Source organism: Rhyacophila brunnea, unplaced genomic scaffold (assembly GCF_057557595.1).
Source record: "Rhyacophila brunnea isolate RB1 unplaced genomic scaffold, BYU_Rbru_1.0 scaffold_3, whole genome shotgun sequence".
In the NCBI taxonomy this organism is placed as follows: Eukaryota; Metazoa; Arthropoda; class Insecta; order Trichoptera; family Rhyacophilidae; genus Rhyacophila; species Rhyacophila brunnea.
The window spans coordinates 33,311,547-33,336,387 of NW_028232965.1; the positions used below are offsets into that span (position 1 = coordinate 33,311,547).

A 24,841-nucleotide genomic window follows, 5' to 3' on the forward strand; every position below is an offset into this window, starting at 1 on the left:
AAAATAATGTTATAAAAAATGGCTTGCGGCAGAAAATATCCTTAGTGTTTTTATTCATACTGCTCATTGATCATTTAATATTTTTATCTGGTCATTAATACTGCACGCTCAAAATTTGCCGCTTTTCATTTGTTAGCAAGCATAATATTGTGATATCTTTACTAACAAAAAAAATGATTTTTTTATTCATTTGTAGGGGGCCGTACGTTTTCAACACACTTCAATATTATATCTATTATTAGATATTTAATCGCTATTATTAAAATCAGTCAATGGTAATCGAACACAGTACATTTTTTTTTATTACTTACTTAGGGGTGAATTTTTTACCCCTTGTCCCGGATCCGAAAATATCTTGCTAAGTCTCTGACATGAAAAGCGAAATTCGAATTCATTTTTCAATGTCTTGAATAGTTTTCTTAGAAACTTGTCGTTCTATATTTTCCTCGGGAATTCTATAGTTATTGTATAACATCCCTGCGTTTTAAATGTATTATGTATGTTTATTTAATTAAATATTAATTGATTGAAATTATTAATGTCTCATCTTTTTGTCTATAATGCAATTCCCGAAGTTATTTAGGTCGTGAGGCGAAGCGTGATTCGCTCCAAACCCGGTTTGTATTAATTTTGTAATTAATTAATTATTTTATTATAACAATAACAATAATGTAATACAACTCCTATAACAATAATGTAATATATATTTTATAATATTATTTAGGTATTTTTAAGTTATTTTTTACACAGTCATTTTATGTATATTTTTACAGCATGGCACATTTTATTTTCCTCACAAATTAAAAACAACATGGCTTCTCCCGATAGTGCGTCTGTCACGGAACCGGGAAATGATTTAAGTGAGTTTTATCCAATTTTTAAGTGTAATATAATATTTCTCTAATGACGCGTTCACTGTCAAACCATATTTACCAATTTCTTGTAGCCTTGTCTTCAATTTATCCAGAAAAATCGTCGTTTAGGTATGCCTCCATCATGACGTTGGGTATTTTGATCTGTCATTCCTGTGACGTTTTGCGTATATTGTATTATGAACAAATATTTGTATGGAAATTCAATCGTATATTTTTGCAATAACTATTTCATATTTTAAATATTAATGATTATATTTTGATTGTATGTACGGTTCATTTACATAACCTCTTGTTGTTGTGCAATTCGTATTTTTGTCGAATCATGCTTTTGTTGACATGGATTAAATTGAAATTGCCGGTATAAAAATACCAATATTATAAATGAATGTTTAAGCATAATAAAATATTACATAAAACTGTGATCTACGTAATGAAATATTGAACATGCTATAAATGGGTACATATAATTTGTTTCAGTGCTCTTGGAGAGAGTTTTTCTTCGCCTTGGAAATACTGACACTGACGAACAGCTGGAAACATGTGTTGGAAAATTTCTTCCTCCTGTTTTATTAAAACTCGCTTCCCCCCATGAACAGGTGAGTTTGAATCGAATATCTCTATACATGCGTAGCTATTATAATTTTTTTAACTACCAAAAATAGTATTGTAACTTAGAGTAGCTACATTTAATGGTGTCTAGGATTTTTTGTCGAGACGCGAGTGTTGGGCAATCTTCGGGTTTGATGGGTGATGGTGAAATTTGTTTGTCTCGACCACATGACTTATAATGTTTCTGATAAATCAATGGTGGTCTGTGACTGAACACTCCTCTGTTTACAAATACAACCATGACTAATTGCATGAGCTCTAAAAGACTATTTTACCCTACCCAGTGTTGAGCAACTAAATTTTCGTTTACTGCCTGTTACCATAATATTATTCCAAGCTATTCAAACACAGCCTACGTACCTTTACAATAGTATAGGAATAAATTTATCCCCATAACAAAGAATAAAAATTGACCCATCTAGAAGTCGTAAGTTTAAAAAGATTGAATAACCTTGAAATGGTTTTTTTAAATAATTTTTTTCAAAAAACACTGGAATTTTTTTCTTGTAACTCAATGGGTAGGTACCTACTTGTGTAATAACCTTTCATTGTCCATTAGGTACTCAGTATATTCTGTTTTAGGTGAGAACGAAGGTGATGGAGTTGCTTGTGCACATCAACAAGAGAGTGAGATGTCGCTCTGAGGTTCAGCTTCCTATTGATGCACTTCTTCTCCAATACCAAGACCCAAAAGCCACCTCTTTTGTGATTGTTAGTATACACATTATCAATTACCTATTTGAAATCTAATAATGACTATCCTAAAGTAAAGTAAAGTATTATTTTGAAAAGCAAAGCGCAAAAAACTGTATATTGACTAACTTATGAGAGATGGTCTGGATCAAGTACATATTCTATGTCTTCTACTGGATATACAAAAATTAAAATAAATTTGCAAATTTTTATCTTGTAAATTGTTTTAATAAGATCTATGTATCATTCTTATCTTTTCCAGAATTTCACTCTTATCTATCTCACAATGGGATTTCCTCGACTATCCACCGAACGGCAGGTGGAGTTGATTCCGAAACTCTTGATATCCATCGCATCCAGGCCGCAAAGTCATCAGGATGAGTAAGCATTATATCATTGAACTGTATAATAAATATCACATTTGTAATACGCTGTATTAATTTTAAAATGGCATTGAAGGGAAGTTTTATGACTCGTCTAAAAATATATTTATTTTATTATGGTTACGTTTTCAGTATTTTGCTCTTGATAATGCCCATGCTTGGAGAGCTGGGAAATAAAACCCCGTCTTTGAACTTGAAAGAACGTCCTGATCAGGCAAAGATATTGCTCAGACTTGCTCTAGATCTGCTGCTTCTACCATACGGGTGAGTAGATTTTGAAAATGTATTCTTGATTCAGTGGTTGTTATTATCAATATGATACCATTATATTCTGATAGGACCGCAGCATCCATGTGCAGCTATGTTTTTGATAGGCAGAAAATTGTCTATAGTGTTTTTTTTCAGACAATCAACGTAATAGCACTTCATTTGAAAGTCTCTCAAAGAAACATACACCTAAATTTTTTGGCTATTGAAATTTTTATTATTTATTTTAATATTATTACCAGTTTTGGGATGTTGATAATGTCCAGATGGATGTTGGTTGTTAACAAATTTTTGTTATTCTATAACCTTTTTTTTGTAAATATATAGGTATTCTGTATTGTACATAACACTTATTTTTTCAATTTATTTACATGACAATTTTACACATACAATAATATTTCATTGATTATAAGATACATGTTTTTTTCCTATTTCGATGTCTCTTCATTCAAGGTGTCTTACAATCACTATCAATGTGGTTTAATTGCCATTATAAATGCCTTCAAAAATGTTCACTATTATTCTGCATTGAAACGAATACTTATTAAGAGCGTAGAATCAGAGCCACAGACATAATTTAACAATAGTGAAATATGTTCTTCATTGGAAAAATGATCGTCATTTTATATTTTTGTGCATTCATCTTCGTTTATTATAATAAAGTTTTCATAATAATTAGTTTTTTTTATTATTGGTACTTAAAATGCGTCTTATAATTTTATTGATGAGATGCAGGATTTTTATTTTATGGTAATTGGAGCTATCATCTTAAATACGTACAAATTATTTGTAATTCTATTTTTTATTAGAGCTTTACCTGGGAATAAAGAATCCGGTCCAGACTTTCCTGTTCCACCCGGAATGTCACCGCATTCCTACAAAAAGCTGACAGAAAAGAATAACTTGACAGCAGAACAGCTTGAAAAGGTTTGATCTATTTTTTGAGTGCAATCAATTTCATTGAATTCATATTTTTATAATGTTTACCATATTCTTCCGGAATATCTTGTGATTACTACCAATAGTTGTTTTTGATAGGTATTTTTTTATTCCAGACAAAGCAGTCGATTGTGAAATTTCTGACCAACGATGCAGTTGACGACAGCGACACATTGTTGCCGTTGATAGTGGCCGCTGCAGATTCAAGATTCAGTGTTGCCAATATTGCTAATGTTGGATTGGGAAGAATAGTCAGGTAATCAATAGATACCATTGAACAAAAGTTGTTGAAGAAAACTTTCTCTACCACAGGCACCCTTAATACATGAAAATGAAGAAAAAAAATAGCACTTATGAACTAATATTTAAATTAGCTTTAAATCATTTCATTTGCATTTGTCAAACACTACAAGCATTTCAACACAATTTTAAATTCACTAAAATAGTCAATTCAATAAATTTAATGGTTGTTATTATTGTTATGCATTCATGAAGTTACTGAATCCATGTATTTAATTTTAAATGGCATAATATGACAATTACAGTTTATCTTCGATTGAGCCAACCATTCTAATTGAAATTTGTCATTCGGGACCATTTGGCCAGTTAATTAATCACTGTATTCTGTAAGCCTACAATATCCTATCTCTATCGTTGGGTAACATTTATGAGGAGTTTGATGAGTGAAAATGCAAGATTGTCTTTTATGAAATGATCGGGTAAAAGATGAATCATCGAATCGCTTCTCAATATTATGGAATTTAATCGTAATTATGCACAGAATTGGCATAATATGTGCAGATATTGCCAAGATATTTAGATGAACAATCATAAATAATATGTAATTCAATTAGTATATTGTAAATACCAAAAAATCAAAACATCTGAAAAAGATACCAGTTATAAACAAGCTGCCATGTTTCAATGCACCAATGTACAAAATATATTTTTTTTGTCTACCTATTGAATCAACCATGATAATAGTGTTCCATAAATCCCATCAAGTGTTTTAATACTAAAGGGCTACTTTAGGGCTGTCTCGACCCTAAAATAAAGATTAAATGATATTTTAGCGCCGTCGATTGGTCGTCTGCAAGTGTGTGCGGTCCCTTATATACATTGTTCTTGGGTTCGCTGGACCCTCGTAATGCCGTGGCAGCTCAGAAACGAGCTCCCGCTTGTACCCGCATTCGATTGAAGCTCCTGCAATATCTCAATCGAGCCACAGCCAACGGTATCATCTACCCTCACTGCATACAGGTACACAATTTCCATAGATATCCAATGTTATTTTCACCATTTCCTACTTTATAATATCACATGGAAAATGAAAAAAAAATACTGTAGCTGCTACCCTACACGATTAATTAATCTTAGTAACCAAGCCCCTTTCTATTTCTTGCAACATACAGGGGAACCCCTTATTTTAGCATAGTACCCACATTAATTTATAAAGTATCCTCCACAGACAATTTTTCTTCTCGGCGCGAATTCGTATACAAAAAGTTTGAGTTCTGATTCTTTACGAAAATCCATAAGTGTTATCTCCACAGCTGAGATCCAGAATTCCATCTCTCACATTAAAAAGTTGACGTTTTTTCCTTTTTTTTTTGACCCGAGTAATAACAAAGGAAATGCAATTTGTCACAAAATTTTAATAAAACCTAACCTAACTTGTTTTAACAGATTGAAATATTTAATCTAATCTTCTTAGGTCCCTTCATATTTAAATATTTATTTTATAAAATCATATTTTATAAAAACTAGCAACCCTTGCAGGAACGCCATATAAGTATGTTAATGCAGGGAATATGTGTGAATTGTAATAACATGTAATCTAATTAATTTTTTTCTTGACAGGTTGTCTTTGCATCGTTATTTGCAACAAACACCAATCCAAGACTGAAAACTTTGGCATTGAATTTCACGATTAACATTATTCAGAGGTTTGTATAAAATATTACAAACGTAATCTATTATTTTTGTCAAAACAATCTTGTGAAATATTTAACCTGAGTACATATATCTATATTTTAGTGGTGATTTAACTCAGCTAAGACGCATTGCACCGGTTCTATTGGGGGGTCTGTTGAAACTGACGAAGATTGAGGAAGAATGGGCTCATCATCCTCAGGCATTTTCTTGCATCGGTAAGCATGCCACTTTACTTGAATATTTAGATATATGAAGCATATTGATTGATAAGTAAAGGACAAAATATTTAAATTATCCATATCTACATATTTTATAGTGAGAATATAATAATTGTATTGTATATCTTTATGTTTGTTTTGTAGGCCGATTGGCAGCCAAAGCTCCGACTTGCATCAACAAACAATTCACCACTTTGGAAGAACTCTTCAATAAAATGCCGGAAGGATCTCAGGATCTCCGAATGGCCATAAGGGAAGCTTTGTTGGCAATGGCAGACTCATTCAAAATCACCAAGCAGCCCGATTCAGGTGCAAATTAACAATATAATCAGTGCCATTCATTGGTATGAAGCAATTTGCAGCGAATGAGGTCTCCTATTGCTATTGCGTAACTATCTTCATGTTACAGTAAAACCTCGTTAGTAAGAACACTGATAATTCAAAAATCGCCGTAATTCAAAATTTTCCTGAATAAAAAGTTCCTTGAACATTATTTTCTTATAAAACCATACCTTTAATTCGAATTTCGTAATTCGAAATAATTTCAGAGTCCTGGTGTATAAAAATATTCAATAAATCGTAATAAAGTACATTATTTCATGAGCCAGTCATTGAAAATTGTGACAGACTTTTCTTAAAACATCAAAAATTACTTATTTTATAAAGGTAATAAAAATAATCCTTACATTTTATGACCCAATTCGGTAGGCACATCTATGATTGGAAACAAAATTAATGAAAATCAAAAAAAAAATTTTTTTTCAAAATTTAAATATTTTTCTCCCATACATTTCATAATTCGAATTCTTTTTCGATTTTCGGTCCCATGGAATTTGTATTAATGAGGTTTTACTGTAGTTGAAACTGACAGTGGACCCAACATTTTTTGCATATATGAGCATTTCTATTAACGGCATTGACATAAATTCAAACCTTATGGTTGGCACTACATATTTCGAAGTAAGAATATTGATTATTTTTATTCATATAGCAGAAAAAGCGGAACCGATGGAAGTATGTCCTCAAACTTCACCGATTGCGAGCAGATCTGGCAGCTCTGAAAAGATGGACGTAGACATTCCATCTGCAAAGGCTGAAGAAACTAAAAATCAAGGAGGATTGGATGAAAGTCATACAACTCTTATTGTTGCTCTATTGGATAAGTATGTACATGAATATAAAATATACATTTTCATACCAAAGAGTTATTAATTATTATTAGTTATTTGGAAACATAGTTTTATTGCTGGGTTTTAAATAATGTCTTTATTTCAGGCATATGGACAGTGAAGACCACATGGTAAGATTCGTGGCCACCCGATACGCATCTGTTTTGTTTCCCAAAGATCACGTAGCTTCCAAGTATTTGCTGCTGTTGGCAAGTGGGGACAAGTAAGTAAAAAAATGAAAATCAATGTGAAATAAAAACTACAACACAATATTTACGATTATTAGTTAACTGCATAATACATAATTAAAACTAACCAAATGGTATTGTTTTTTTTCAGTAAAGACGAAGTTAAGATAGAGGCTTTAAAGTCACTTTACGGCACGGCACGCCAAAGTGAAATAGAAGATGTGGTACAAAATGCGAATGCTAATGATGAGGTCAAAACAGATGAGAAGAAAGCGGCCGATTCTGGTGATGAAGCGGCTGATTCCATTGGAGTGCCACATTTTGAAAACATGGTCAACTATCTGTGGAGTATGATTGCCAAACGACAAGGCAGCAGCAATTTGAAACATAGATATGTTTTTGGAAATCAAGTTTTGGCTTTTCCCCCTTCTACCTTCTATGAGGTAAAGAATAGCCCACATTTTCATCAGGATGATTGCGAGTGTTGTATATTATTTTTATTTCTGTTGCATTTTCAAAATTTTAGATGCTGAGATATTTGCGAACATGCTTAAATCGAAGCGCTGGAATTAAAGATGGTTCACCTCACCCGAGTGCTTCATCACCTCTTCTTGCCAGATATTTAACTGTTAATCTTCTTAACTCTGAAGCTCTACAGCACTATTTGAAAATAGTCAAATTACTTCTTTCAGCTTGTCCAGGTTTGGATATTATTACAAAATATATTTTTACATGTTACTACGAAGCTTACTATTTAACTTTTTTTTATTACAATTATTTCATTCTTTTGTAGATATTGTTCCGTTCACGTGTCTGCTCGATGTTATCGGCTGCACTCCCCAAAAGATGTCGTCACAATTCGTCGATCAGCTGCCATTTTACAAAACTCATTTCACAAACAGCATGCGTGAAGAGGTTCGTGACACGGCAGCCTTGCTGTATGCCATTGTGAAAGCGCACACTTCTGATAAGAAGGAAATCGAAAGTGACATTTTGGAATTGATTGATAAAAGCAAGACAATCAAAAGCTTGGAATCGCAGTGCGGTCACATTGCTGCTTATTCTAATCTGTTGGAACGATCTATTACATTGTGGAAGAAAGATCCTACCTTATTGGGTGGTAATAACTTCAAACTTGATGAATGGAAACCCTACAAAGATGGAGTATTATTTTTAGGTAAGTGTATAATATGTTTTACCAGGTAGAACCGATTCATTAAAATCGAAATTAAATTATTTTTTATTTATCACGGAATTTAGTATGTACCTATATGTGATTTTAGAATATAACATTTTGTCATTTATTTTGAAACACAACGATACAAAGATCTTTGAAAATATATCAGACCAAATAGAGTTTAAATTCACATTTATCAGATGCTGGACCAGAGCTTTTCCAATTATACCTACCTATTTCCTACCATCCCAAGTATCAACTAATGCTAAGACTTAAGGCCTACTAAATTTTCATTTCAACTGTTAGGAGATAAGGGAGCAATTTATTGGGCTTGCATAACAAAAATGGCACTCAAACTTTTGATTGGGAAACAGCAGAACACTGCATCTGGCAGAATGGTTTCTTCAACATCCTTGATATATGTATGAGACTTTTATGATTCTATAAATATTAAACCTATAGCATATATGATTTTTTTAAATATTTTACAGTGGAGTGCTTGTCCAGTTCGCAAAATTTACTTGTGAATTCGGCATGTGCAAATCTTGCGCTGCTGTCAAAATGCTATGCGTTGCCATTGCCAAATAGAACAGAGAAAGAAATTTCCAGCGCGCTAGGAGAAAAATCACCAGTTATAGATACGGCAAAAAATACAGACGATGATTCTGTTAAAGTTGTTACTAAACTTAGTATTGTGAATAAACTCTTTGAGATTTTGAAAAATGCCAAATATACATCAAAGATCAAGGAAAGGACTACAGTATGTCTGGGTGTCATTTGCATTGGAGAAAATTTTCCATTTTCGAAGGATATTGTCAAAGGCTTTTTGGATATGGCCAAAGAGGTATGTACTATTAATGTAATATGTACATTGTAAATATGATTTGGTCATTCAGCAGGGCAATGAGAAAGACTAGGAGGGGGCCCGTGCAAGACAACATGATACAACAGGATAGATGTAAACACTGTCACACGGATCACAGACGATATACAAATTATCTCCGCCTAATTCCTATAGAAATGGGATATGTGGACAATACATTTTCTCTGGTGTCACTATAATCTGTTGAAAATGTCCTATTAAAGCGGACTAAATCAATCCTGCTTGCTATTAATTTATTTGAATAGATACACATTTTTTTTTTTGATAAGTAAGTTTGCCTTAGATTAACATATAAGTCTTGACATTTTTCCCTGGTTTTACTGTCATAGTTTGTAAACCAGATTGCGAATATCATGTTTTGAACAAAAAAAATGTTTCAAATACTTGATTGTTTGTAGGTTGGTACCCTTAAAATGAATTGTATTTTAATTTAAGTAATCACTATAATCTGTCCGATATTAATGAAATTTCAACATAAGCATTGACATTTGTAATTTATTTCTCAACTAATAATTTATTTCTTCCAGACAAAGGATGTCGAGATCCATTTACAAATTGGCGAATCATTTGTGTTGTGTGTAGATGGCATAAACTCTTTGGATAATCGTGATTCATGGTCAGAAGATTTGCCAGATTCTACGAATTCTGTTAAGGACAAACAGGCGCTCATTGAAAATGACATACTCTTTGAATGGCTGCTGACAGAGTTATTAGGATTTGTCAGCGTTACGCACCCTAACTCTAGACAGGTAAATTATCCACATACTTTTACCAAGTGACTTTTTATTAAATACATCTGTAATGATTTTCTATATATGAATAAATTACTATAATATAGTCATTTGTGTGTATATACATAAATTTAGACGTTTAATTTTTAATTTTCAGGCATGTTGCATTTGGTTGTTGGCACTTCTAAAAAATTGTCCAAAACGTACCCCCATTAAAACAAGGCTGTCGATATTACAGGATGCCTTCATGGAATTTTTATCAGAAAATAATGGTAAGCATGATGCCATTTTACATAATTGCGCAATAATTACTAGATGCATATATTCTGTCATGAGTTACATGAACTTGACTATACAATGTTGTAAATTAATTTATATTTCAGATATTGTCCAAGACGTGGCCAGCAAAGGACTTAGCTTAGTCTATCAGTGTTCCACCGAGACTGATAAGAAGGAACTTGTGGACAAGTTAGTCGAACAGTTGGCAGGAGGTAAAAGACAAGTCACTCAGGTTACTTTGGATACTAAAGTATTTGAAGAAGGACAACTTGGGAAAACTCCCACTGGGTAAGGAAGATAATAATATGTCGTATATAGCAGGGGTAGCCAACTTGTGCGTTATTGCAATTGATTTTTTATGTAAGATATTAGTCGCGATCCACCTATCAAATTCACTAAATTTAACACATTGATAGGTATACATGTTAAAAAAAAGTATAACTAATAAGTAAAAGAATAATCATACACGTTATAAAACAATTTATAACGTGTATGAATTTGTAACGGCCATATTGCCGATGTTATTAAAAGTATGTATAATAAACGTTTTGTTTCAGTGGAAATCTGTCAACTTACAAGGAACTGTGTTCATTCGCTTCTGATTTAAATCAACCTGATCTCATCTATAAGTTCATGCACCTTGCCAATCACAATTCTATGTGGAATTCCAAAAAAGGTTTGTACATTAGAAAGGTTATTACATAATAATTTAAAATTACTATGTATTGTTTATTCTACAGTGATAATGATGGGTTTTATATTTTTCAGGTGCAGCATTTGGTTTTCATTCCATTGCTCAACAAGCTGGTAGCCAGCTGTCGGAGCACTTACCTAAAATTGTTCCCAGACTCTATCGCTATCGTTTTGATCCTACACCAAAAATACAAAATTCTATGTCTAGTATTTGGCATGCATTGGTTCCTGAAACACAAAAAACAGTCTGTATACTATTAATGCTACATTTATAAAATCATATTTATATTTTGTGATGTATTTCACGAGTTTGTTTACAGTTGGCCGGTATTATAATATGAGAACAATTCTGTTTCAGGTTGAGAAGTATCACACGGAGATTTTGAATGACATCATTACCAATTTGACCGCCAATCAATGGAGAATCAGAATATCTTGCTGTCTTGCACTTTCCGACCTACTAAGGTACACACTATTTATTTTCAAATCAAAATTATAAAACATACAATAATGCATTGTGTAATAAAAAAAAATCATGTTTATTTGATCTTGGTGATTTCTAGTGACAAATATCAATACTTTCATAAATATTCTCATGCTTACTATTTTCAGGGTTTCTCGAAGTTTACATGACTCTTTGTCACGTTTGGAAGAGATATGGTCACAGCTGTTCAGGGTAATGGACGACGTTCACGAAGGAACAAGAACTGCTGCAGGGAACACAACAGCAATTTTGTCAAAAGTAAATTGATATTTTATTAAACATCTTTACATTACACGAATTTAAAAGTGGCAGATGTTTGAAATAAAATGGCAACCTAATGTCAGTATTATCCCACATTGCATGTACAATACAGTAAAACCTCGTTAGTAAGAACACTGATAATTCGAAATTCGCCGTAATTCGAAATTTTCATGAAAAAAAGGCTGTTGAACATTATTTTCATATAAAAATTAATTAAATTAATTCGAAATGATTTCAGAGTCCTGGCATATAAAAATATTCAATAAATCGTAATAAAGTACACTATTTCATGAGCCAGTCATTGACTATTGACATACTTGTCTAGGTTTTTGCACAGATTTTAATTTGAAAGAATTGTATCGGAAATTTTGTAGGCAGATCTATGACCGGAAACGAAAATAATGAAAATCAAAAAAAAAATTCAAAATTTTAATATTTTCCCAATACATTACATATTTCTTAATTAGAATTTTTTTTCGATTTTCGGTCCCATGGAATTCGTATTGACGAGGTTTTACTGTATTGACATTGTTGGCTTCTACAAGAATACTCTGTATAAACAAATTGTGGCACTGCTTGTTAACGTAATTTCATTTCCACAGTTATGTGTACGAGCTACAGATGTCAGCCAAGGAAAATCAGGAAAAGAAATTGTTGCTGCGATACTGCCAGTTCTCTTGAATACCGGCATTACAAACACAGTATTAGAAGTCCGACAAATTAGGTGCGTGTCATCAAATTAATATTCCTTCCAATGGCATAATAATGCCATGCAATGGTAACTTGTGATCACATAAACAGACCAAAGTTAAAATATGAATTAATCGTAAAATATGTATGTACAAAATATTACATCTAGAAAAATCTTTGTACAGATGAGTCCTATAATAGATTATCATTTACTGAATTCATCATTGCATATTGTATTGTATACCTACATACAGGCAAAAAAAGCATACAAATCTAAGCATTAAATCACTAAATTTTAATAGCACACTGCGAAACAATAACATGTTTTTTTCGTGGGCAGGCAATCTGGCCCCAAATGTACAGGTATATTATAATTCATGACATGTCACTGCTATGGGCAAATTCATTCAACCAGCATTAGTGAGTAAATTTATTTGAAAATCTAAATTTTTTGATATTCCTTCTGAGTGATGTGCAGTAAATGTGATGAAATTGTTAATTATGTTATGGGACCAGCCCCTGTGTCCCGCTGATACTACTGGTGTCTGGTATGAGAATTTTGGAAAACTACTATTTAATACATATTTGTCAAAAGTTTTATATTAAAAATATAATTGTTATTGTTTCATTTCAGTCTCCAAACTGTGTCAAAACTGGTGGTATCAGCTGGAGCATCGCTGAAACCGTTCCTGCCTCAACTTATTCCAGCCCTTATTCAAGCAACTGGGGAACTGGAATCGTCAAAGCTTTCTCACCTTAGCTCCATGCTGTCAGGGCGGCAGCAATCTCAAGAGGTCGTCGACAGTGTTCGAGCACAAGCTGCTAAGTCTCACTATACAACGGAAACCATGGCAAAGGTAATGTTCAGTGATTTTACAATTAGTTATTTGAATCATTTTGATATATTCAATATAACACGCTATGAACTGTTTCAGTGTGTACAATACATTGACATCAGCACCTTTGATGCAATGCTGCCGCAAGTCCTGGAATTGATGAAGTCACCTCAATTGGGCACCAAAGTAGCCTGCACTCACCTGTTTATTCTGCTCACACATCAGCTGGGCAAAGAGATGATGCCACTATCGGGAAAGATCATGTCTTCTCTTTTGAACAGTTTGTTGGATAGAAATGCTGCGGTTAGGAAAAATTGTGCAGATGCCCTGGGTAACATCGTCGGCTGTGCAAAGGTTACTATTTATTTATTTCTAATTTGTAACCGTATGTTCTCACTTCTAACAAAATTAACTTATTGCAGTACAATGTGTGACAGTCATATCAATTTTACAACCTTAAACCTATTCTAGAAGAAAAAATGAGATCGGGTTCTTGTTCTTTGGGACAAAAACTATCACATAAAGAAAAGTAATTAATAGATTAATATCAATTTACCAACTAAAAAAGTAACTATGAGATATTCAACACATTTAATTATATATCTAATGTTTATTATAGGATTCATCTATTGACAAATTGCTGGCAAAGTTAAACGTTTGGTACAAAGAACGAGATGATGAATCTGTGAGGTCAGCGATTGCTCTCACCTTACAAGCTATAGCGAACAAACATGCAGAGCTGCTCAAAGAAAAATCAAATGTTGTAATGCCAATGCTATTTTTCGCAATGCATGCAGAGAAAACACCAGGTAAAAAAATACAAATACGATTTGATTTCATTTACTTTTATTCATTAATTTTTAAATGGTCTTGAAACTTTTTATTTACTATTGTTACAGAGACGACAGCGACTACTGAACTCTTTGAGGAAGTATGGTCTGATATTAGTCCTGGTAAAGAACAAGGTATAAGAACTCACCTTGTGCAAATTTGCGATTGTCTCAAGGAGACCATCAATTCCCCCAGTTGGACCATGAAAACTCAAGCGGCCAACTCAATAGCTACCGTTGCACACGAAATGAAAACTGGTCTCGGTCAACAGAGGCAGGAATTAGTACAGATGTTACTGGATACGTTGAAAGGCAGAACTTGGGACGGGAAGGAAAGGCTGTTGAAAGCTCTGGCCAATCTGTGCAAGTTAGTATTCTATACTTTTATATGTACCAATAACTTAGTTAGGTATTTATTACATTATCTAGATCGGTTATAGAATACTAATCATTTTTTTTTGTAGATGTACGGAAGAAGACAATTGCCTGTCGCCAGAATTGTCTGAACTTGTGATCGACAGTGTGATGAGAGAGTGTGGAAAGCAGGAACCCACATACAAAAAACATTGCTTGGCTGCATTGGGTGAAATTCTAGTCGTTTTGAAACGTGATCGCTTTGAGCAAGTGTACAACATATTACACGACACCCTGGTTAAGGTATTTTTTATATATATTTTTTTATCTTATTCGATAGTCTTATGCAGTGCTCCGCAACCTTTTCTCACCCACGGCACACCAAAGGTCTTTCCAGAATTCCACGGCACACCACATGATAAACAATTTATATACCAAAACATGGACCCCATATCCTGAAGTGGGACCCCAGGCCAGGATTTTTGACGCCCTCCCCTACCTATCACTAAGGTTAAAGACAGTGTGATACTCTAAAATAGCGTTTTTCAAATAGTGTTCGAGGTAAAATTAATGGTATTGATTGTATGTTTAGCGATTTTTTGTATGGTTATATTATATTAATATAATAATTATGGTTAGTTGTCGGGTTAGGAATAAATATTTGTCGAGTATTGACACAATAATAATAAATTGTATCCTGCAATCACATGTTTTAAAATATTAATACTAGCATAGTAAAATAGCGCTGCAGGCGTCTTTTTTTATTCAAAAATGGGAACTGAACTGCGATAACCTTGTCGGAAATCCGAGGATATTTTTTAATAACCGAAATCCAGAAAATAGCCAATTGAACATCGGCGAAGTTCAGTTTTAGCGTCCCGTCGTTTATCAATTCAATAAATTCCTTTCGAATTTATAGGAAAAGCGCTTCTATAGAATTTTTGGCATTGGTTGCAAAAGGGTTTTGTATCCAGTCGCATTGATTGTATGAAAGTAATGATGAAATTTTTTTTGCAGCAAAGTTAAATGTTAAATGAATTGCTTGTTTACAATGGTGGTCTGGTAGGTCCTTTGGTACATTTGTAGAGATCCATGTCTTAACTCCTTCTGCCAAAGTTCGAGTTTATTTTTGAATCCTTCTAATTTATCAGAGCACGTTAATATATTTTCATTCTGACCTTGCATTGTTTTATTAAGTTCATGCAGGTGCGCAAATATATTACCAGCCATGTATGCAAATTTGGCTACTGCACCGCGGCACACCTAGCATCGTCTCGCGGCACACCGGTTGCGGAGCACTGGTCTTATGGACCAACAGAAACTTTTAATTACTTATAATTATTGCATGTTGTGATATTTCATTGAATATTCAATTTTTAGGATGTGAGTAGTATTGGGAAGGATTCCGATGATGATGAGAATTCAAATGAAGCATCTTTGAAAAAGAAAGAACAGCTTTTACAACTCAAAGAGGTTGCCTATGAAACTATGGGAAAGGCGTGGCCAGATAATCCTGAGACGCAAGGTAATCTTTTTTTCATACACACATCATCGCCATGTTCGATCCTAAGAGAATCATTTGGAACTCCACAGAATGGAGGCTGTATTAACAGATTTTCTGTTTTTACGAGAAATGGATGTTACCCACTTGCTCAACCTATTAGGTTCATACTGTGTCTAATACAATATGTGAATTTGTCAGACCATGGACCCACGACTTAACCCAACATGTTACCACACTCGGTTATCACTTTGTCATACCACATCTTAAATTTCTTAAATTTAAATGAACCGGAGAATACATTTAAGTGTTTAATGTAATATTTATAAATGATTTTAACCCAATATGGCGCAAGTTTTTCATGTCCTGTAACTCTTTCAGAAAAATACCAACGTCTGTATGCTTCACATTGTTCAGAGTGCATTTCAACCAACACCAGATCTGTGCAAGTAGCCATTCTTACTGCGGTGATGCTTTATGTTGAAAAATCTATAATTTTAAATGGCTCACCTGGAAACAGCAATATATCGTCAGAATCTACCACTGAAAAGATGGATGTGGATACAAATACAGCCAAAGATCCTGAAATTGATATTATCATGACCCACATCATTAGTGTGCTGGATTACACTTTTAGTAAGTAATATCCAATCCTACCTGATCACTGAAACCCTTTGAATGCTAAACAACGATACATTGTTGTTCATAATACCAGCGACAAATGCCAACCATGATCGATCATTGTTGACCTCACAATGCTTGGAATGGTAAATTATTTTTGGAACTTCATACTGCTCCATTATCGAATTGGTTCTTAACACTTATTTTGTGGATTAGATGTTTATTTATTGGAAATTAAAGTAATTTATGAATGGTCAAATCCATATTTGTACCTATGTCAAAACTTCTAATTGACATTAAAACGATACAATTAATTACATGTACTTGATGTGCCGTTAGTATTATCAATTTTATGAAATACTTATTATTATACCCTGTTTACACGTGCATGGATTTGCTGACCGTAGGGCATAAAGCCCATTGACGCAGCGAGTGCGGCGCTCGCGCAATATTTCTACAAGTGGCGCGTAAATCATCAAAAATACAACGTAATCAAATACGCCAGCGCCCACTGGACTTGACGATGCCTTGCGCCCCGCTTGCCGCATGAGTCACCGTTTTTCGCTTCTCGGCGATACGATTTAATGAAAATACAAAGAAGTCCATTCATTGAACACGGCTACCAAAATTACGCTGCTCGAGGCGTCGTCGATCGACGGGCGAAAAGCAATTATTTAATAACAGGGAACTCTTTGTTCCGTGTCCTATATTTCGCTGGTTGAATAATGTCGTCGTAAATATTTATTACAAGCCCGAAATAATATAATATTTTTATTGCTTTGTTATGAGAGACACTGTAAAAATAATTGTTTTGTGCTGCTTGGGCCGCTTATTACATAGGTGAAGGGTAATGCGCGGCGAGAGACGTGTGATTATGGTTATGAATAAACACTTAATACGCCGACTTCGCCCGCTCGACGCGTTCTATGGGCACCATCGCTAGGTATTATCGTGGCCATAACAAGTGTAATGCACGTGTAAACATGTATTATCGTGCAAGTTGCAAGATTGCATACATGAATCAAAAAAGTTCTGAAGATTCTGAATTTTCACATGACAGTTGGTTCATTCGATATCTGCGCCTGCGCAGTAGAACGATAGTGGTGAACCTGCTGGTAAAAAACGAATTATACCGCTCAGACTTATTTTGAGGTTAACCGATTTTCACTACCTGTCAAATAGTACTATAAAATGATATCGCATCTCGCTTACTCTTGAAGAGTGAGATTGGCGAGACAGTTAGCACTTTTACATGTAAACAGTTATTACCATAGTTTAAAATACACTCTAGTAAATCCATGCATGTGTACAGATGCTATAATACAATCATAAAGAAAAGTGTAAATAATCTGAGGTAATTAACAATTCTCTAATCAATTTGGCGGTGGTCGTCAAAATTGTAATTTATTTTCAACTTTATTTGGTTCTGCTGAAACTACAATATAATTAGAATGACCTTCACTTGATCTTGAACTGTATTCGTATTAATGCAGCATGGTTTAACTAGAGAAATAATCTGTCATTGGAGGTGCATCTGACAACAATACGAAACATGCAATTTTATACAATAATTAACTGATTCATATTAAAAATCTCACAAATATGCCTTCATCTTTGTCTCATCTCATATTTTAGGTATTGGAAAATATACACGATTACGTAAGGAGGCGCTCAACATTATGAATACGCTGGGAAAAAACTTGAAAGGTATGTGTTGACTTTTTTCAATATGAAACCGATGCTATATGGATCATAGGACTATTCCAAAGATGTTAAAGAAAACATCTTATCGAGATGAGGCCTAAACATTTGAAAGTGATGGTAAAAAAGGACCTCCGGTAATATGATTATGTTAGCTACAAGTAAGTTTGCATTGGAGGTTTATTTGAAGATAACTTCACAGTTCTACTACAAGATTGATTTGCCAATTTGCAGGGCCGCTCTCAAGCATAAGAATACCTCGAAATTGATGTTTCATTCTAGTTATGGCACGGTAGTAATACTCCTTTTATCGCAATCAATTTGAAATACCTACAAGTAAAAGGACTACATATTCACATTATGAGATTTTAAACTTATTATATCATTATTTTAAACACGGTGACCGCGCGGCATAAGCGTTGGACTATAAAGCCGTGGATCCCAGGTTCGAATTCTGGGTCTGGCAAGTACACATATTGTTTTTCAATTTGTGTGTCAGGGTATGGACCTAATAGGTTGAGCAAGTGACTGACATCCATTTCTCGTAAAAAAAAAAACAAAATCTGTCATTACAAACCTCCACTCTGTGGAGGCCCATATGATCCTATCAGGATCGGACATGGTCGGAAAAAAAAAAAAAAAAAAACTCATTTACATATCAAATTCAGTATGGTTAAATTGGTAAACTGCAGAGATATTATATTGCTGTGTTGGCATTTCTGAATTTGCAATGGCCTCATGTTCATCTTTCAGTAGTTATAAACGATTTTCCCAATAATGTCGAAGAGTAGTTTTATTAGCTGTTTATCTACACATAATGACAGACCCATGAATAACTACATATGTATTTTATTATAAAATCAGTGTACTGCATCCTATACAATGAATGCATACAGAAGTTGAATCGGTTATTCATTTAATGTCGTAATTATTATTACAATTGACATTATTCAGAACAAATTCAAGCTTCAGGGTTTATCTTGGTGACATCTGCACATTTAATAATCTATGGAATTGACTGGATTAAAAATTATTTCGAGTATTTCATCATAATTGAAAATCCCCTCATAGTCGTATTTAGATAGTTAACATGTTCTTCAAAAGGACTTCAATTTTTTTCAAGAATAATGGACAGCTGATTTCCATTTTTCATAATAATATGATATAGGTACATATTATATAGCATAATAGATTAAGTTATGAATAAAAAAAAAATAGAACAATCCATCTGTTGATTGTAATTCACTTTTAAGTTGAATGAATGTGATACATAGTCCAGATGGCCATAACAATTTTATTATTTATATTTTAGGTTATCCACAGTTTGAGTTGTTGAAGGCCCTCTACCTTAAATATGAGGATGAGCTGAGCAAGGACGGGGCACCAGAAATAAGATCCAGACTTGTCCACATCAAAACCATGTTTCAAGACAAGTCTTAGTAGTAATGGACGGTACTCGTACGCATTGGACATTGCTCAATTGATGCACATTACATTACAACGGTGTTATCGTTTCAATTTTATTTTTTTAATGAAAACTAAATACTCTTTAACCATCAATGATTCGAAATTTTGTACACTTACCGATGATAGAATAAGTATTATTATAACTAAGTTTCAATATGGTCAAGATTGAAAATAACAACATGGATACTACACCTTTCGAGTGGACAAAGAGTGCATTTACATTATGAATTGATATGATGTTCCATATAAATTAAAAATATTACATGTGTATTAAAGAACTATTTAACTCATTTTGTTTTATTTTTTCATTGAACATGTTTTCAATATGCACTCCAGACTGGAAAAACATTGCATGCAAGCCATGCATTTTGTTATTAGCCTCAAGCTCAAAACTCATCGGTTTAACCAACTAGGACAGATTAGATTTTCCTTTTATCATTTATTTTACAAGGCTTTATATTACTGATCATTTACATATTAAATGGATGAAGTGTGTGAATAATAAAATTACAACATACTCCACCCGGATATTTAGTCTGCCAGGGTCCACTCCTACAATATTTATTCTTTCATGATAAACAGATGAAAGTGATAGAAAAATAAGCTCTACCAGCATTATTATAATTATGGTCAGTTTGGAAACTCCATTTCTTTGTGTACTTACGTCTTTATGATTTTATTTTGCCTAAAGCATGGGTGGCCAACCTTTTCAGCAGCCGGGCCAGATTCTAAGAATGAGATTTCCTACCGGGCCGCACATTCAATTTTCTTTATTATACAAAACAAAAAAGAAATATATATTATATATTAATAAAATAAAGCAAAAATGAAAATCAAACATATTTATTAGATTAGACTTTTTTTAAATAATAAAAATTAAACAAAATGGTAATATAAAAATAATAAATTTTAGTGATAAGTTTGATTTTGTGTGGCAGAATTAAGTGCATCAATATCGATACCGAGTGAGGTTGATCCTACACGCAAACAGTTTTCCAAATGCACATCAGTGATTCGGGATTTGATATGCTTCATCCGACTAAAAAGCTGTTCACACGTGTAAGTGTTTCTAAATAGCGAAGTCATTATTAGAGCATGTTTGTAAAATGCAGGATATTTCTCCTTGTCCAAATATGTTATGTAAAACTCTTCCAAACATACCTGATGGAATTTCTCCTTTAACTGTTCATCGCAACATATTTCATAATGTTACATTTGTAAATTTCCCGGTAATAAATTCACGTCTACGGAGAATGGCGTTGCAAATGCAGCAAAAACCACACCATTCTTTTTAAAATCTTGAGCCAATATCGAATCTAAACTTGCGAAATTAGCACATCTAGAGGCAGCATTTAATATTATACTTATTTTCTCACTGCTCCACGGGTCACAAGTTGACACCCAGTGGGCCGCATCTGGCCCGCGGGTTGGCCACCCATGGCCTAAAGCCAGATGTTGATTATAAAAATACAGACATTAACTCTACCTACATTGTAAATAAGAGCAATTTTTAAAAGACGTTTGTTGTATGTCAATACACAACTTTTTCTGGATAAAGTACCCTATTTAATCTGGTGACAGGACAAAACAGAACACGACAAAACAGAACGGCCAGGGGAAAAATGAAACATTAATATTTGTGGAATCTATTTATTAATTAAATTTTAAACGAAATACATATACTTATATATAAATATTTAATATTTAAAAAATAAAACAATTTTTAAGTGAAATCATCAAGTATTATATACTTTCATTTTTTTTACAATACCGTTATTTTGAAAATAATGCATTTGTTATATCGTCGCCTAAATGCGCGGAACTTGTAACTCCACTTTTGGCCTAAAATGAGTTAAGTATGCAGTGTTGTAGTAAATTTAATTGTCCATCGATCTGTTAATATATTGTAACTCCAAAAAAATATTTACTGTAGCAAAAGCACATTGTTCATTCCTTGTATCTCAAGCTCTGTTATTTGTCAATTTTCATACCTTGTAACTCCAGTAAAGTCATACAAAAAAGTCCACGCATGTTGCCTTGTATCAAAATCGATCATTATTTCTGCTTTACATTAAATTTAATTAACCATGGCCCAAGAAAGTGGAAAGCAGTAAGTTTGGTTGTATATTTAATTATGCCAATGTATAATTTCGACCAGTGTTTCTCAACCAGTGGTCCTCAGAAAGTTTCTGGTGGTCCGCGAATTTTTGGCGTCCAAATGCCTATGCTAAAAATTTCAATAAAATCCTTAAAAACCTGTGCAACCTGCAAGTGTTTAAGCATTGTGTTTTTGTTCTTAAAATATATTAATGGTTTACGTGACAAAATCAACTGCGATCGTACGCTATTATATTATAAATAATGTTTTCTTTATGAGTTAGCGGTGCATAAAACGTCTCTGATATTTTCAGTAGTCCGCAAGTGTAAAAAAGTTTAGAAACACTGATTTTGACCTTAGGGACAAATAAACATTTTAAACATAGTAGGTATGGTAGTTTGAGTCAGAAATTTGAATACCTGAATTGAAAACTATTTCAGTGTAAGAAATATATAAATGCGATGTATGCACGGCATACAAAACAAATAATTTAGATAGACTTGTACACCTTGTTCAGCAAGAAAAGAGAAAATATGGCAGAAGTGAACAGGAATCTTACAAAATTACTGAAAAATATGTGTTTACAATGGACTTACAATGTGTTTTGTTATATCCAAAATCTAATGTTTCCAGCGCATATTTTAAAACAAAACTTGGCATTCATAATTTTACCCTCTACAACCAAAAACGATTGGTGGTCATTGCTGTGTTTGGATTGAAGTCGAATGTGGGCTTACTACAAATTATCTTTCTAGTGTAATAAGTCAATTTATTCTTCCGTTTCTACATCTTTCTGACGACTATAAAACCATTATTCTGTATAGTGATGGAGCTACAAACCAGAAAAATATGTAGTACTCGCTAATGCTTTATTAAATATTGCAATGCCACGTAATATCACCACTGTATAATGAAAAATGGAGAAGGACCATACTCAAATTGAGGTTGATCGATGCGCTCAGTAATTGAAGAGGTTGAGAAATTAAAAAAAAATATGTTCATGCTAATTATGTAACTGCGTTTAATGAAGCCAGGAAAAAACCTAAGCCATACATGTCACATTTATTTATACGAGTAGCATCATTTTTTCAAAAAAATTAATGTTAAATTTTACAAATCCATACGACCAGGAGGAAAACTAGAAGACACAGTCGTAACTAATATTCGAGCACTGCAATATAATGGATGGAATTAATGGAAATATTAATTTCAAACTGCGTTTTAGTGATGAATAAATTAAAGTACCTACTATTATGCAACCGAAATTCTTTGACAGCCTCCCTCAACTATATCAAGAAAGCTTAAAGGCTTAAAATAAAATTAAATAAGTACAAATACCTTCAGCCGTTGAAAGCAAGTATGGAGGCCGATTATCACTAATATAATATAATAATCTGCCATTTGAAAGCAAACTTAAATACACTTTAATTATGTAAATCTATTTTCGTTCATTTATGCAATGCTTATATCCTCTATTTATACAATTTTATTTAATTTTCCAACATAATGTAAACAAACTTGGTACTGTTTATTTTAATTCAAACATTGTAACTCCCAGCTCAAATCTCAAAAAAACAAAAGCAAACCATGTAACTCCTCCTCTATGTAACTTACCTCTTTATTAATAAATATTTGGTAAAAATGACCAGATTTACGCATTTATAACATTAAAATACTAATAGTGTTTTTTCAAAATTTTCCTAAACCTGTCCGTTTTATTTTAAAACAGTTTTTTCTTCCCCCTGTAAAGTTGGTCAATATGGAGTTACAAGTTCCGCGCATTTAGGCGACGATATATAGATTATATAAAATTGTATAATGTAATCACTGCATGTTGGCCATTTGGCGTGAATACCTCAATTTATCTGTTTGATTTTGATAATCATGCACGATGACACAAGTGTTTCATACTTTTTCTTTATAACTTCAAGGCGACCTGTATGAGCACTAGCTAATAATAATCGGGGTGCCGGACGAAATCAAAAATCACGAAAAAAATGGTTTTTTGTCTCTCCTATAAAAATTGCGCAATCGTAACACAAATTTTGAGTTGCGCAAATTTTACCAGGGAAACAAAAAAAACATTTTTTTTGGGTTTTTGTCCCACCTGCGAAAAATTGCGCAACCTTAACTCTTATTTTGAATTGCGCATATTTTACAAGAGTCAAAAAAATCATACATTTTTTAAAAATTGCGCAATTCAAGATAAGAGTTGCGATTGCGCAACTTTTTTCAGGAGAGACAAAAAAGCATATTTCTTAATTATTTTTCGGGATTTCGACCCAAACCCATCCTAAGCTTGCAGGCAACACCGAGTTAAGTTTATTTGAGGCTTTCTAGCGATTAGTAATGCAGAAATTAGGTATATAATTTGATTTATTATGGCGTATTGAAAATATCTGCTATTAAAAATCTATCAACATAACAGAGATAGGACAATTTCGATATTAAATTTATATTTTTGCTGAAATGTCATAGTTATATTTATCGTTGTTCTGTTTTGTCACTGTTCTGTTTTGTCTTGTTCTGTTTTGTCATGTTCTGTTTTGTCGTGTTCTGTTTTGTCACCAAACCCTTTTATCGATTTAATATCCACAAAACAAGACATGTAAATTTTGACAATGGTATTTATTTTCATGGTTTGATATACCTAGTGCTTGATGCCCCGTTCCCACATATAGATTTTTGTTACACAACTTTATGTTAAATGTTGGAAAAAAATTTGATAAGATATTGATTTATGTTAAACCGATTGTTGTAATCAAGATGGTATAAGGTGGATTAGTTCGTTAATGTCATTTAGCCCGACCACTTAGCTATCTTGGATGGATATATCATAATTAATTGAGAAACTCGTGACAAATGGCAATAAAATATAAATATTTTTCTGTATGCCTGATGTATTGTTGACTCGAATGATTATTCACAGTTGAATTGACTAAAAGTAGAAAGGATCTCA

At 33.1% G+C, this 24,841-nt stretch overlaps 1 protein-coding gene across 2 annotated transcripts; it reads left to right on the forward strand.

Moving 5' to 3' along the window:
- The first annotated feature begins 797 nt into the window (after positions 1-797).
- On the forward strand, positions 798-20,074 carry LOC147068238 (proteasome-associated protein ECM29 homolog). Of its 2 annotated transcripts, none has more exons than XM_085952876.1 (34): positions 798-860; positions 1,353-1,471; positions 2,067-2,195; positions 2,440-2,558; positions 2,693-2,824; positions 3,637-3,754; positions 3,883-4,022; positions 4,840-5,026; positions 5,627-5,712; positions 5,804-5,916; positions 6,064-6,228; positions 6,911-7,082; positions 7,195-7,311; positions 7,428-7,719; positions 7,803-7,977; positions 8,070-8,453; positions 8,945-9,297; positions 9,864-10,085; positions 10,225-10,339; positions 10,451-10,634; positions 10,904-11,022; positions 11,115-11,284; positions 11,398-11,504; positions 11,652-11,781; positions 12,387-12,508; positions 13,109-13,331; positions 13,410-13,664; positions 13,930-14,119; positions 14,210-14,507; positions 14,605-14,797; positions 15,875-16,019; positions 16,377-16,631; positions 18,252-18,323; positions 19,630-20,074. In XM_085952876.1, the coding sequence occupies exons 1-34, from the start codon at positions 812-814 to the stop codon at positions 19,755-19,757; spliced, it is 5,778 nt and encodes a 1,925-aa protein (XP_085809002.1). In that variant the 5' UTR covers positions 798-811; the 3' UTR covers positions 19,758-20,074. The 2 variants fall into 2 exon arrangements, with proteins under 2 accessions (XP_085809002.1, XP_085809003.1); XM_085952877.1 differs by having other exon boundaries at positions 802-860; positions 6,914-7,082.
- Positions 20,075-24,841: the final 4,767 nt, after the last annotated feature.